At 38.6% G+C, this 13,773-nt stretch overlaps 1 protein-coding gene across 1 annotated transcript in view; it reads right to left on the bottom strand.

Annotated features, from left to right (window-relative positions):
* Positions 1–13,773, bottom strand: part of LOC124174642 (extracellular serine/threonine protein CG31145) — a 47,896-nt gene that overhangs the window by 14,406 nt on the left and 19,717 nt on the right. The window contains exons 2-3 of the mRNA XM_046553938.1: positions 2,706–2,830; positions 732–810 (exon numbers count right to left, since the gene is read on the bottom strand). Coding sequence (XP_046409894.1) covers positions 732–810; positions 2,706–2,830 — 204 coding nt within the window. The remainder of the gene's footprint in view (positions 1–731; positions 811–2,705; positions 2,831–13,773) is intronic.

The following is a 13,773-nucleotide window of genomic DNA, read 5'->3' as shown; positions in this document are numbered from 1 at the left end:
TGACGAAGAAAGAGAAAAGAGAAAAAGAAGAAGAAACTCGTTTCAGACTGTTCTCCGTTTTTTACCCCGCGTATATTGCCGCAACAACGTACTGTTCAAATTTCTTCCTATAATTCTTTATAACGGTTGAAGAATTAGAGTCGAATTGCAACCCATGGAAAAAAAGATAATCTTTTAAGATCAAACCGTATAAAAATGTGAAAAGAATTTTCGAGTCACTTCGTGATTGTGGACAGATGTTTTCTGCTGCGGAGTGAGGAGAAAATAGAATTAAAAAAAAAAAAAAAAAATTAACAAGTGTATTAAAAAATGCAATCCGCGAATGTAGAATGTAACTGTAGAGATGCGGCAAATAATGAAAAGATGATAGAAACGAGAAGACTTTGAATGGCGGTAAGTCGTCTGCTAGGGGTGAGAATTCCAAGGAGAGGCACTTTGGAATTGATCTCGCAGACGTGCCGCTAGCCACGCCTGGTACATACTCAATTATAACAGGACGATGCATCAAGTAGATGATACGTCACATCCTCCATTGTCTGAATTATAAGTAGGCATGGTTGGTTATAACGCGAAGTCGAGGTGCCGCCATTATCACCTTAGCCCCAAAGTGCTCCGTGCAACTTGTTACAACAATAAAGTCTCTCCTTTTCTCTCTCTCTCTCTTTCTCTCCGAATGGTTGCAGAGCGGACAATCAGCAATATGCGGACAGACTAGCATGGAGACTGCTTACCTCATGGGTTTGAAGAGCGCTTGCGTATCGTCCGGATACTCGATCACCAGTTTCAGCTGCGTTCCACCCTCCTTTTGAACTGTAACGAGAGGAAAAAAACGGAAGTGCGCGAATGTCAGTTCGAGCTTTTGTTACTTCCTCGATTTTCATATTGATATTCGGACGAGGAGGAGAGGATCGAGGATGGAAATGGACGATGAGCTTGACCGCGAGGAAAAACGGACGGTGTTACCATAGAAATGATTCGATCCTTCTACCCCTCCTGGCCGATATTCTGCCATACCGTAACGGATATATTTCTACCTTTACCGCCAGCATCGCCTAGCTTCCTTTTCGACCAATGAAAGGAATTCGTTTCGTCCCTATCGTCTGAATCAAAAGTTGGCAGATGAGAACGGAACGTTTGAAACGTCTTCAGCAATGTTATTAATGACAATGACGGTGATATTGAATAAAAATTGCATCGTCCTTACTACGTACAAGTGGAAATGGATTGAAGCAAATTGAAACAACATTGTAGAATAATCGTATCTAAAGAATGGAAGTTTGATCATTTCGAACGTTCCTTTTCTCAAACGTTTCTTCCTCTTTATCAAACTTTTTATTACGACATTGAACTTTTCAACATATTTCTTTGCGGTTTTTTGGTATATCTGACAGTATGCTGATAGGTTTTCAATACTTAATTATTATCGTTAGAAACAAATTGATTGAAAAAAATTCAAGACGGCGAATCCAATACGGTGTACGAAATTTTTTAAATCGATCAAATCCGGAGAAAAAACTCTGCCCAGAAGTTGTTTGGGGTCGTTGATTACGTATATGAAATAAGATTTTGATAATTCGATACGGCGAATCCAATCAGCGACCCCAAAAACCCTTTCATAGACTTTTTTGACAGTTCTCAATCAAGGTTGAAATTTTCGTCGACAAGGTTGGATCCACCGTCTTAAATTTTCAAAATCTGATATCAGGTTCGTGATCAGCGATCCCAAAAAACATAGAATATTACTTTGTCATAAAAGTTGACTTATGTCCGACTCGAAGGGTTAACCAAAATGTGTTTACCTTGTACGATACATATATAGGTACACAGGTAACGTGCAGTGAGGGGTTGTGTGTTGGAAATATTACCCTGAAAAGGCGGCCCAGAGGCTTGACGAAAAGGCTGTCCAATATGGATCAGCACGGCGGGTATGAATTTTATTCATCCGGCTGAGAGACATTATGCCACCAACACCATTGCGAACGACCGAGCGAGCAAGCAAGCAATAAGGGTGTATACATATTGCAGAGTTCTAGCCGTGTATCAGCGCGCCATAGAAACAGGAGGGAAAAGTCTATTTACCGTGCTTGGACAATATTGACAACATTAGCTTGCCACCGTGGGTAATACAAAGATAAACAAAAAAAAAATAAAAATATAGTTAAATAAAAAAAAATAAAAAATACCAGTGCCGGTAGCTGACGTGTTTATATCGATTTAATATTAAACCGCGATTGATTGCACCGTCCCCCTTACGGCTCCGTTCTACTCGATCCGAGGGAATTAATTTGGTCAACGACTCGCTCCCACACCGTTATCGTAATCAATTTTTCTCCTTAGCGTCGATTCATTTTTCGCAATTTTATTTTTGTTTTTTTTTTTTTTCTTTCTCTCCTTATTTTTTACTCGTTCGACGATAAATCCTGAGTCAACTCCCGATCTATAAACACTGCAGACTTTGCACAACGTGTAGAAATAATTACAACACCTCCCACCAATTATCGAGCTTTCGCTGCAGTGTCAACAAAGTTCAGAACGCTTTGAATAAACATTCGAACGAATCACTAGCTCGTGAATTTTCAAGGTGGATGGATGAATTTTTTGTTTCATTTCGGGGAGTAGGAGTAAGAAGGGGGAGTGAGAGTTAAAATTCTAGAACATAAATGACTTTCGCATTAACGTTAGAAAAAAAAAAGTCATTCGCTCACCGACATGGCGAATCGGCATTGTCGCCATGTGATCGAGAAGCTGGTCAATCAGGATCGAATTCTTTGGGTACAACTCTAGCCTCGAAATCTCGAGCTGAAATCTCTCGAGAATGGTGCCGTTTTTCCTGAAACAAAAATATGATCGACCGGTTAGAGAATTTTCAGAGAAAATTATCATAGGAATGGTATTAGCGAAAAGAATGTATTATAGTATATATATATATATGTCTAAGATTTTTGAGAATATGATGCGACCCTCGTCTTGTGAGCGAAATTTATCAAATATCGAAAATATTCGAACCTAATACAATCTCAAATGTTATCCAACCTTTGATTTTTTATTAGACTCCTATTATAATCATGGTAATGGGTGAAAACAGTTTATTTTCCAAATTCAGGACATGACAACCGCAAACATGCGGAAACGTTGAAAAATTGCCAATATAAGAAGTAAATTAATTAAATATTGAAAATCAAAGTTGAGAGAAATTTATTACCGTTTCTCCAAAATGTGGATTTAATTCTTTCACTGAAGAAATTACACTACACAGCATCATGATTCTCAATCTTAAATAACAACTTTCTGACCATCAAAAGTAGTGGAAAAAATTCCCTGCCTTTCCTCACCTAATTACGATTTTTCCCTGACCATGAAATTCGTACTCTAATCGTACCAAATCGAATATCCGACAAATGAAGCTCCAAATCATTCGGTACCATTAAAAAACCCGTTTACGATCCATTCAACAGAATTTAAGGTGCAGTGAGAGAAGAGAAAAATGATTCATAATATAACTTCGCTTCTTCTTCACGGGGAGGAAAGTTTCATTCTTTCTCGTTCTTTAGGAGAAAAAGAAAAGAAAGAAAAAAAAAACTTGTAACTTTTCCCCGAGTCCTCCAACTTCTTTTCACATATTCCCTGGAAATCAATGACCCGTAACGCGTCATCAAACCAAAGGTAAAGATTCTGACGATCAGCCGACGCATCGTGCAAATTTAGGACTGATCACTGCAGTTTCGTAAGGCCCAAAACGAGCCTCAATGACCTTCGTATATAGGGACCGAATGCCGGTACAAGTAGCGCCGCTAGTGGCTAAATTTGTCCCTATCTACGAGACTCGCACTCACGTCGATGAGTCGTCTGGCGATTATTTGTCATCATTTTTCGTCAAAAACAAATATTTATACAAAAAAAAATCCCCCCACCCGGTGAAAGAAAAGTGAAGGTTAATTGATGCGCTATCAGTTGTTACAATAGTTTCAGAAATACCGAGTAAACAGTTATTTACTGTACCACGCTAGTGGAGTATCTTTGGCACGCAGCCTTTCCGCCATCTTGTGTTATTTTTTTTAAGTTCCGTACAAACAAAACTCGTAAACGTGTGAGATAAACGTGTAAAAAGCTGACTTTATTTTCAATTATAAGTAAATACTTACACGCAATGTCAGTGAAAAAATTAACGAGCGGTTTTCAGAAAGTGCAATTACGTATTTTTAGAAGAAAAAGTATTTCTAAAAGTACAAAATTATGCACAAGTTTTCCTGTCTTGAATATACATGTATGAAAAGATTGAGGTTATAATAATTCTCAGCGTATTTTTCGTATGGAATTAAATGAGAAAAACACTGGTCCAAAATAGCTCAAGAAAAAAAAAAAAAAAGTATCCGTCGGTACGTGCAAATAAAATCGATTTTTCGGTGTCGTCGATATCAGCCCGAGGTCCTCTATAATTCCAACGTCAGGAAAGGAAGTGCTTCTCAAGATGCATGCGGCACGCGGGGTGTCGAAACGAGGCTAAAATGGAAGAGGGAAGAAAAAAAAAGAAAAATAGAAAAAAAAAACTGAAAAAAAGTAAGAAATAAAGGGGAAGGGACGGAGGAAGGGAAGAGGATGAAAGGGCCTTCCTTCCCCGTCGCGACACTCTACTATTCCCCGAGTTTCGGTTCCCAGGTGGGTGTCCCGCGGGTATCTACGTCATCTCCGGACGTCCTTATAGTCGCGGAGGGGGTGGAGGTAGGGCGGGTGTGTTACCTCGCCCCGATAGCGCCGGATGATACGACGGAGATGGCATATGGGCCTGCATACTAACCACAGCGGCACGACGCGACGGTAAATCTTAGCGAATTATCCGATCTCGGATGAGGGGGAGGCAAAGCGGCAAGGGATGGAGGGACGGAGGGATGGAGGGATGAAGGGGCGGAGGAGAGAAGTTGGAGGGCTTTCTTCTCCGGAGCTGGAAACCTCGCCGTACTAGCCAGAGCTCTGTTGGGCCCTAATGAAATCATACCTACAAGGGCCGGGGGACGAAGGTCGCACCCTTCTGGATACTAAATCCTATCTATCCCGGTCGACTTGGGAACGGGGAAGAGCCGTGATTCGCCCTGTGCGTAGGCATGCATATACGCTCCGTGATCGCAGATCATCGCCTTTGCCGCGAAAGGGTTTTCGAGTTTCCTTTTTTCAGAACGATATGTCTCTTGCGGTTAAATCGTTGGGGCTTGAAAATTTCACCTTATCTTCCGCGTGTTGCGTCTATATTATATACATATATGTATGTACACTTGGGGATTACATTCGCATAGTCGTTGAAATTTGCATTATTTTTGTTGTTGTTCTTCTTGTTGTTATACAGGTGTACTGTAAGAAATTGCACGGAATCTACGAAACCTTCGTAATAAATTCGCAGAATTATTCATTTCTGAGTCAAGTGAAAATGTATTTGAGTGTTTTTGTTCAGAATTCGCGGGCTGTTAAGCTATTTTTTTGTGTTTGAGATACGTGGACTTCGATATTTGGAGATATATATATATATCAACATCGAAATCGACCAGGGCATCTCCTTAAGACTAAATACTGAAACTTACGAAATTCTGGTTTCACACGCACCGTATCAAAAACAAAACAAAACATTCGAAATAATCGATCGATCGATTAATTTTTACCAATTTAATGGAGTCGTGTTCGATTATTTTATTTTTTTTCTGTACTCGATCAATCGATGCATCGATTATTTTTATTTTTACTTAATAGGCATAGTTAGAATCTGTTAAATTGTTATCGTACTAACGTATCGAGTCGTACGAAAAAAAAGTTTTAACCGTGTCACTGCGGCAGTCATTAAATTAATTATCATATTTTCCGACATAGGTATATTAATGTAAAATGTAAATCGTAATTCGACAATGAGATATTATTGTACATTGTATAGAAAGAGACAGGCCGTGCGATCGTCTAACAGTCGAGAGAAAATCGGCTTACCGCGACGAATACAGGCGTGTGTGCATGTGTGTATTATATATACATACATAAAGCGAGACTCAAGGTACATATACATATAAAACGATTTAGCTGCCGACTAAAGTGAATTTCCACGTTATACGTAGCCGGTGTAATACATACATTGCTCCAGGATCCTCCTGAATCCTCGTTTGAATGACGAAATCTTAAGCTCCGACAGACACAACGTATACTATCCGTATGTGCAGACACAACGATATCGGCTTACGTTGTCATTTTCAATGCGTTTCTCTACACTTGCAATTGACGATTAAAAAGTTTCAACAATTAACCGTCCGCCTCGTCTTGTTCGTGAGAATTTTCCATCTAGTCGAGTGCCGGCCGAATCAGACGCGGATCAACTAATCCGTCGGTGAGAGCGTCTAAGTGATCTCAAAGATAATTGGAAACCGTTGTATACGTACAATGTACACAGTATAAACATATGTATACATGTATATACAGGGAGTAAGGTGGTGTAAGTAAATCTTCAAATTTATGTGTACGTTACGTATATATATATATGGGGAATTCCATGCGAACCCAACCGGCGTCTGATTCTCGCAATTTCTGATTTTGTTTAAAAATTTTTAGCAATTATCCCAACTCTGAAACGGTAACCTAAAATTTAACAGATTTTTTTATTCAACTGGTTCAATTATTTACAAATATTGACAGTGATTTCGAAAAGGACATTTTTTCAAATTCTCCAATAACTGTACTTTCCGTTCCAAAAGTTTGAAGATTTTTTTCCATTTTTTTTTTTGGTCAGTTTCAACTGCGAAAATTCCCGAAAAATTCTCAAAACTTTTATTTTTCACTCGGAACATTTTCACATCGGTTTCATCACGCGACAATTTTTCTTCATTTTCTTGGCACATTCAACCTTTCTTACAAACTTCATAATGCGACCGGTCTGGAAATATCCCATGTGAGAAATCAAAGTTTTGAAAATTTTTAAAAAGTTTCTTTTCAAAATCAACTCTCAATATTTATAAATAATTAACCAATCGAATAAAAAATCTGAAAGAAAAAAAAATTCAGGGTACTGTTTCAGTGTTGGAAAAGTTGCGAAACCAATTTTCAAAAATGATCAAGTTCGGACGTCGGTTCGGGTTCCCATGGAATTCCCCGTATGCACAAATATATATATAGCCTATAGACGTGGCACGGAAGGCAAAACGTGATAGAGACGCGTAGAAGCTGTGCTCTTATACGATGTGTGTCTTACACACACACACACACACATATATATATATATACACACAACCATACAAGACCTGCAGGCGCTAATAATTCGCACGACTGTTTAGCAAATGCAAGCGGACCCCGAGTCACGTCGTGCACATCTGCACCATCCTCTGCATAATTTTGGGATTAGAATCGGGCTTATGAATTTAATTCCCAGCTGAGTTTACGGCATGCAGTAGGATGCAAAGGGGGGGGGGGGGGGGGGGAGTCTTCCTTCCCCCGTAATCTGCAGTAGCTGGTACTCCACCCCCGAAATCTTGATATTACACTTTGCGCGGCTTTCGTGAGTTCGCGAGGCACGAAAATCGCGAATTACAACGTACAGCGGTTGCGTTTCTAATGCGGCACTAACGCGTTTTAAATTGTATTCCGAATTGACGTTTAATAGGGTACTTTTTTTTTTTTTTTTTTTTTTTTTTTACGTTGGAATAAATACGTGTAGCTAATCGTTGTAGTAAAGGTATTAAAAATTGAACATTCTTCAAAGTTTGTATTTGTGGTTTTTAATTTATTTCTTTTGTTTCACATGGATCGATGAAAGATTTTTGCGAGTAAAAATTACTCCGGTTTGAATTTTCAATATACTTGTTGCCTATCAAACTTTGGTTTTGACGAATTTTATTCTTATTAATTTTGACACGTTCTTAATATGAGGTTCGTTGGCCGAAAATCTTTAATTTTTGTTTACCTTATGTTTCGAGTTTTAATCGTATGTTGGGTATTTATTAAAATGTTATATTCGTAAGCTACGAAGATCTCTCTTTAAAAATACAAAAATAAGGAATGTTGAAACGATGAAGAAGAAACTTGGGATGCTTTCTTTCAATTCGTTTAAAATTGATTAAAAATCTAGTAAATTCGTTCGATTTAACTCTACGATCATCGCGTTTTTTTTTTTTTATTCCATATGTTGGCATCGTTAAATGTTGTTTTACAACATTTTTGTCGGTATTGATTACGATAAATGGCAGTGTCGAAATAATACCTACAAAAAATAAAATGTATATGTTGCAGTGAATTTGTAGAAAATATAGTCTTCCGAATACAACGAATCAGCGATTTTTAACAATTTTGAAACAATTTGAAACGAAAATCTATTTTTGTGTTTTAGAAGGTTTCTTCGATCAAGCTTAAAAATATAATAATTTTACAAGTATTCAGATAACGTGCGACGTCCTTGTAATAAAATTGATAGACTATTGATTTCCGGCGACAAACTTTCTCAATTGTATTTCGAAAAAAATCGTTGAAATTTTTTCACTCTTCAAAAAATTCTGAATTATTTAGTGGCGTAACTTGAAGCAAGGAAATCAAACTTTGACGGAACTTCAAGTTACGATAGAGCAAAGTTACGAAAAGTAAAGTTCCGAAACATCAAGTTTCGACGGAGTAAACTTCCGAAGATTAAAATACACACACACAGCGTAGATTAATCAGCGAGTGGGTGTAAAAGACGAAAAAAACCAAAAATCAGAATGACAAGTGAACGTAAAAATATCGAAAATCCAAAACAAAGAAAGATCAAATTTGTGAAATTTTACTTTCAGATTACTTCAAGTTTCGCATGGAAAGAAATTTGAAACTTGGCGCTTTCGAAACTCTTTGAATTGAGAATTTCAACCCCTCCCCTCATCATCCCCTTTCCTTCGCCGGAAATTCTCTCGGAGCTGCGTTCCATCATCCTTCCTTCTCTCCCGGACCCTCAATCCCACCGACTCTGTAAGGGTCAACGTTGAATGTGTTATACGCATAGCCAAGCATAAAATTGAAGTGAAAAGTAGAAAGGCGGAAGTTGGTGAAACACAAGCGGATACGTCGCTGACGTGAAAGATCACCAAGAGCCTAGACGCGTCTGTTCCACCTTGGAGGAGAGAGAGAGAGAGAGAGGGAGCAGGTGGGCAAATGAAGTTAGTCTGATTAGGGAATTGTCTGATTAGCCTAGCGACCCCCGTCTTCGTCGCATCTGGAGATCCGCCCCCCTTTTCTACCCTCACCCGCCGCAAGTTGCGGATTGACTTCACAAGCTCAGCGAGCAAATCTGATCCTCTCCACTCTCCTACGAAAGCCGGATTGAGTTCTCGAACATACATATACCTGCCTCGTATGTACGTTGAGCTAAAATTAGTTTCACGTCAGTCTATCTGCCCGGCCGTAATATACCTGTAACGTCACGTATGAGAAGTCAGGCAAGAAGATCATGCGACCGAACATACGTGGCACACCCGGATCATCAGTCTTGAAGGATCCCTGACTGCACCGAGAGAAATTTTTAGTTCCGGTTACCGCTCGGTCCTTGACTATTTTCATCTTTTACCACGATCGAAAAATATAGTTGTCGGTAGAAAATGAAAATTAGTTTTCTACCTGTTACCGGAATGTTTATAATATACGTAAACTAGAGCGGTCCTTAAAAAGGTCGTTTTTTAACTTCGACCGTCTCGCCCCCCAAATCACCTCCAAATGATTCGTAAAATAATTCCCTAATTTTTCAAATTTTTACTTAAACTCCATCCCGTGCCATCAAAGGGTTGATTTCTCCACTTCCACGTATTTCGATGAAATTTGATACAGGCAAGTTTCTTAGGTCGCTAATTACGAATCTGAACTCGAAATTTCAATATTCAAAATGGTGGATTTAATACGGCAATATCAAGTGACTTTTGCGATGTTAGTCCACCACGTTGGATCCTCCGTTTAGAATTTCGAAATTTCGAGCTCAGATTCGCAATCAGGGACCCAAAAAACCTGTTTGTATCAAACCCCGTCGTATTTCATTAAATGAGGAAATCAACCCTTTGTCGAGACGGGTAAAAGTTGGGATAAAGATCTGAAAAAATTATGGAACTATTTTTGAATAATTCGGAACCGTTTTGTTGAGCAAGACAGTCGAAATTCAAAAACGATCTTTTCAGGTATAATCCTAACATATATTTTTACCTTGAAGATACGAATATCCTGAAGGTGGTAAAATCATCTGCGGTATAAATCGTGTACCGTAACTTTATTTACAGTGTTAAGATAAAAGCTGAGCGAGACGAGAAAGAAAGAGAGAGAGAGAGAGAGGGAGTGAGAGAAAGAGAAAGAGGCGCAACTTTGGGAATAGGTTGAAAAGTTCGACGAGGCAGGTATACGGGAATATGATCCGCCTATGAATAACAAATGAGAAGAAACGCGATGAAGCTGCCGCCGCTTCTGCCGCTCGAGTATTTTCGCAAGTTCCATTTTTGGACAGCTTTTACTATAGGTATACACTATTGCGCAGGTATGTATACGTAGGTATACACGCGTAACCTGGAGGTTACTACTCGTGTAGGCAGCGGACGAGATGAGAACGGTTAAAAATTTAGGCAAAGAGGCGGCGGAGGCAGCCGGCTAGTTTATACGGAAGTTTACACGGCGGCCCGATTTCACATCCTAACCAGCTCCTCTTCTCACCCCCCTGAAGAACAACCCTTATAACCGCACGAATATGGAATTTCAAATTTCTACATTGTCCGAAGGTTTGTTTCGGCAGGAGGGATAAAAACGCCTCGGAATCTTCGTGCGTCGATTTTTATTTTTTACGCGAGTTTAATCGTTTATTGTGATTAGAGTTGATCAACGAATGTGATATCATACTTGGAGCCAATTTTTTAGGAGAGATTTAAAATGCATGAAAATAGACGAGATCGAGAACAAGTTAATGATTTTCGGATTGGATGTAAAATCGTAGGAAATCACAATCATGTTTTAACGCACAAATTACCGAGAACGCGTTAATTCGTCGGAAATCACTCGGGGAAGTAGAAATCAACGAAAGCGCATGCCAAGTTAAAATTGAGTAGAATATTAACGAATTCAAACAATTTGAGACTTGAAACGATTTCGGCGATTTTCACCACTTCTCGAACGATTACTTCAGATGTTCGTGATTGCAATTGCAAATGATTCTTAATAATTTCGGTAATCCCGATTGATTCGACGTTGTTTCAACGAGCATTTGAGTTACTCAACGTTTCATTCGTTTACAATTCGACTTCGTGCGAACTGCCAAATTCACGACTGTAAATTCTTTATTAGATAATGAATTCCTCGAGTAAACGGACCGTCGAAAGAATTTCCTCTCAAGTTCGCATATTTTTTGGTATCTATACATTATGTGGCAACTCGTAGACGTGCAAAACAACGCGATACAAGCCTTAACGTAGAAGCAGAGATAACGAGAATGAAAACGGCAACAGTTCTCATTGCGCGAAACGTTTTGAATCTTATCTACGCGTCCATTGTTTGTCGGTTGAGGAGGCACAACGCTTCTTCTCGCCTGCACCGCCCACACAACTCAACTCCCTGCTGCAGCTTATAAATGTGTAAGAAACGACAGAGAGAAACTTGACCGAAAACTTGGAGAAAACGCCCTCGGATCACAGCTCGAGATAAAACAGCTTGCGTAATTTCAACGGTGTATGTTACATTACATACTTACGTCTGCATACGTATACACTGGGAAAAATGTCATTTGCTACGGTAACTAGAAAAATTGAGTAAAACAGGTATCGTTAAAAAAAAACTGTTTCAATATTGTTGGAATTACGAAAAACAAGGTATGCGTAACCATTTTGCGCTATCGTCGATCCTTTTTTTGTTGTTGCAACGCTGAAACAGTTTCTGAGGTTTGCTCTACTTTTTTAGTTAAACAAGGCTTTGACGTCAATTTATTCCTGCACGAGCATTAAATTTTCGCAACAGTTGCAAGAAAATATAGCAACAGTGATCGTAATGAGAAAGAATAGTAACGGATACTAGACTTTCCGGTAACAGCTGGAAAATTAATTTTCATTTTGTACCTGGAACTATATTTTTCGATTGTGGTAAAAAATAAAAATAATTAAGGACTGAACGATAACCGGAAGTAAAAATTTCTCTCAGTTTATATATATATACATAAGGCGTGTAACTCAAGCGTGTAATTAGACCCTCCGGCGTAAACGCGAAATGCTTCCTCTTTGCATATCAGCATAATATTATCGTTCTTGTAAGTGTCAGCCAAAATTATCTCGAAATTTTCCCCTTCGAAAAATTAAACTATTCATTTTTATTTGTTTTCATTTTTTTTTTTTTTAATCTCCACTTTTTCTTCTTAATATCGCATCGTTTTACCCCATTCGAGCGATAACGATACGTTGACGAATGTTCTAAAAATTTTTTTCCTAAAACACTCGACGATATCGAATTTTATTTAAAGAATGTCCTCCACCACCAACACTTCGTTCAGAGACTTGCTTGATCGTCAGTTTCATGAAATACGATCGATAAAATTTCGCTCCGATTATTCGGGGCAATTTACCGGATCGATGGATCGACGAATCCGGGTGAAAGCTCGCGGTAAAGAAACATTCCTGAACACTGGTTTAAAAAAAAAACTCTGTTTAAACACATCGTTGAAACATACAACCTTTCTCCGTGGTTAAAAATCGCCAAGCAATTTTCTCTCTGTATTGCAGTACGTGCGGTTACAGGGAAACACGCATACGGATATTAAATTATAGAGGCCGGATAGATTCAAAGGATGGTTTTTATTCGCGAGGCGAAAGATCGAATCTTAAGCAATCCCTTGGATTGGGGTTGGATTGGGTTTCCGAGTAAACGTGAGTAAACCTTAAATACCTAAAAAGCGATTCTCAATGTTTTTGGAAACTCGCGCAAGGATTGGGTAAACATTTGCAACTCACTTCAGGAATTAGAGTTGGAGCGTCTTTCGTAACCGCGTTTATATACATATATAGTCGTGCCTGTATGTGCGTATATATGTATACATATACATACATCAACGTATCCGGCATGAGCAAACACACCGGAATTATATTTGTTCGTACGAAAGTGAATTTACTTACAGGTATGTGATATTTATGAAAAAGCTTTTTCACCCCGGCCCTAGAATTTTAATCATCCAAAAATTCATCCCCCGTGATTTGTTGTCGCTCGGTTTTTAACTTTTCTCTTGGCTCATATTCGATATCGATAGACGTTGACGCGAAAGCTGAAAGTTTCATCAATAATTCTTAATGCGACATTTTTTTTACGGTTACGTTTAAATTTAATGAGTTTTCAATGACGCGATCAAGAATTTCGGTACGATATTTCCTCACGAAATTCACGTCTGCGTCTCGTATACTGTATGCGATAGTAATGTATGAACTGCTGCAATTCTTTGCGAGATAAAAACACCAGCTGTGTAAACCGCTTCACCGTTACAAATAATGTAAATTTCACTTCGAAGAACAATATTCGTAAAACGCAAAAATAGCCTTTGCTTTTCTTCTTGGCATAACTCGAAATACGTTTGACGAGCGAGACGACAATTCGTGTCAGGAAAAAAAATATCTCGGCATTACACAGCGTAGAACAACAACAAAAACGACGACGATAATAATCATAATAATTACGACAGGATGAAAAATTTTTAGATACAAAAAAATTTCAGGAACAACCAAAAAAATTTATATTTATGGTCACTGAAGAATTAAACTGTCTTTACTAGGGTGGATTTTTTTTTTTTTTTTT

This window comes from Neodiprion fabricii, chromosome 2, assembly GCF_021155785.1.
Source record: "Neodiprion fabricii isolate iyNeoFabr1 chromosome 2, iyNeoFabr1.1, whole genome shotgun sequence".
NCBI lineage: Eukaryota > Metazoa > Arthropoda > Insecta > Hymenoptera > Diprionidae > Neodiprion > Neodiprion fabricii.
Note: the sequence above shows the minus strand (reverse complement) of the source record. Positions and strands in the feature narration are given on the sequence as shown.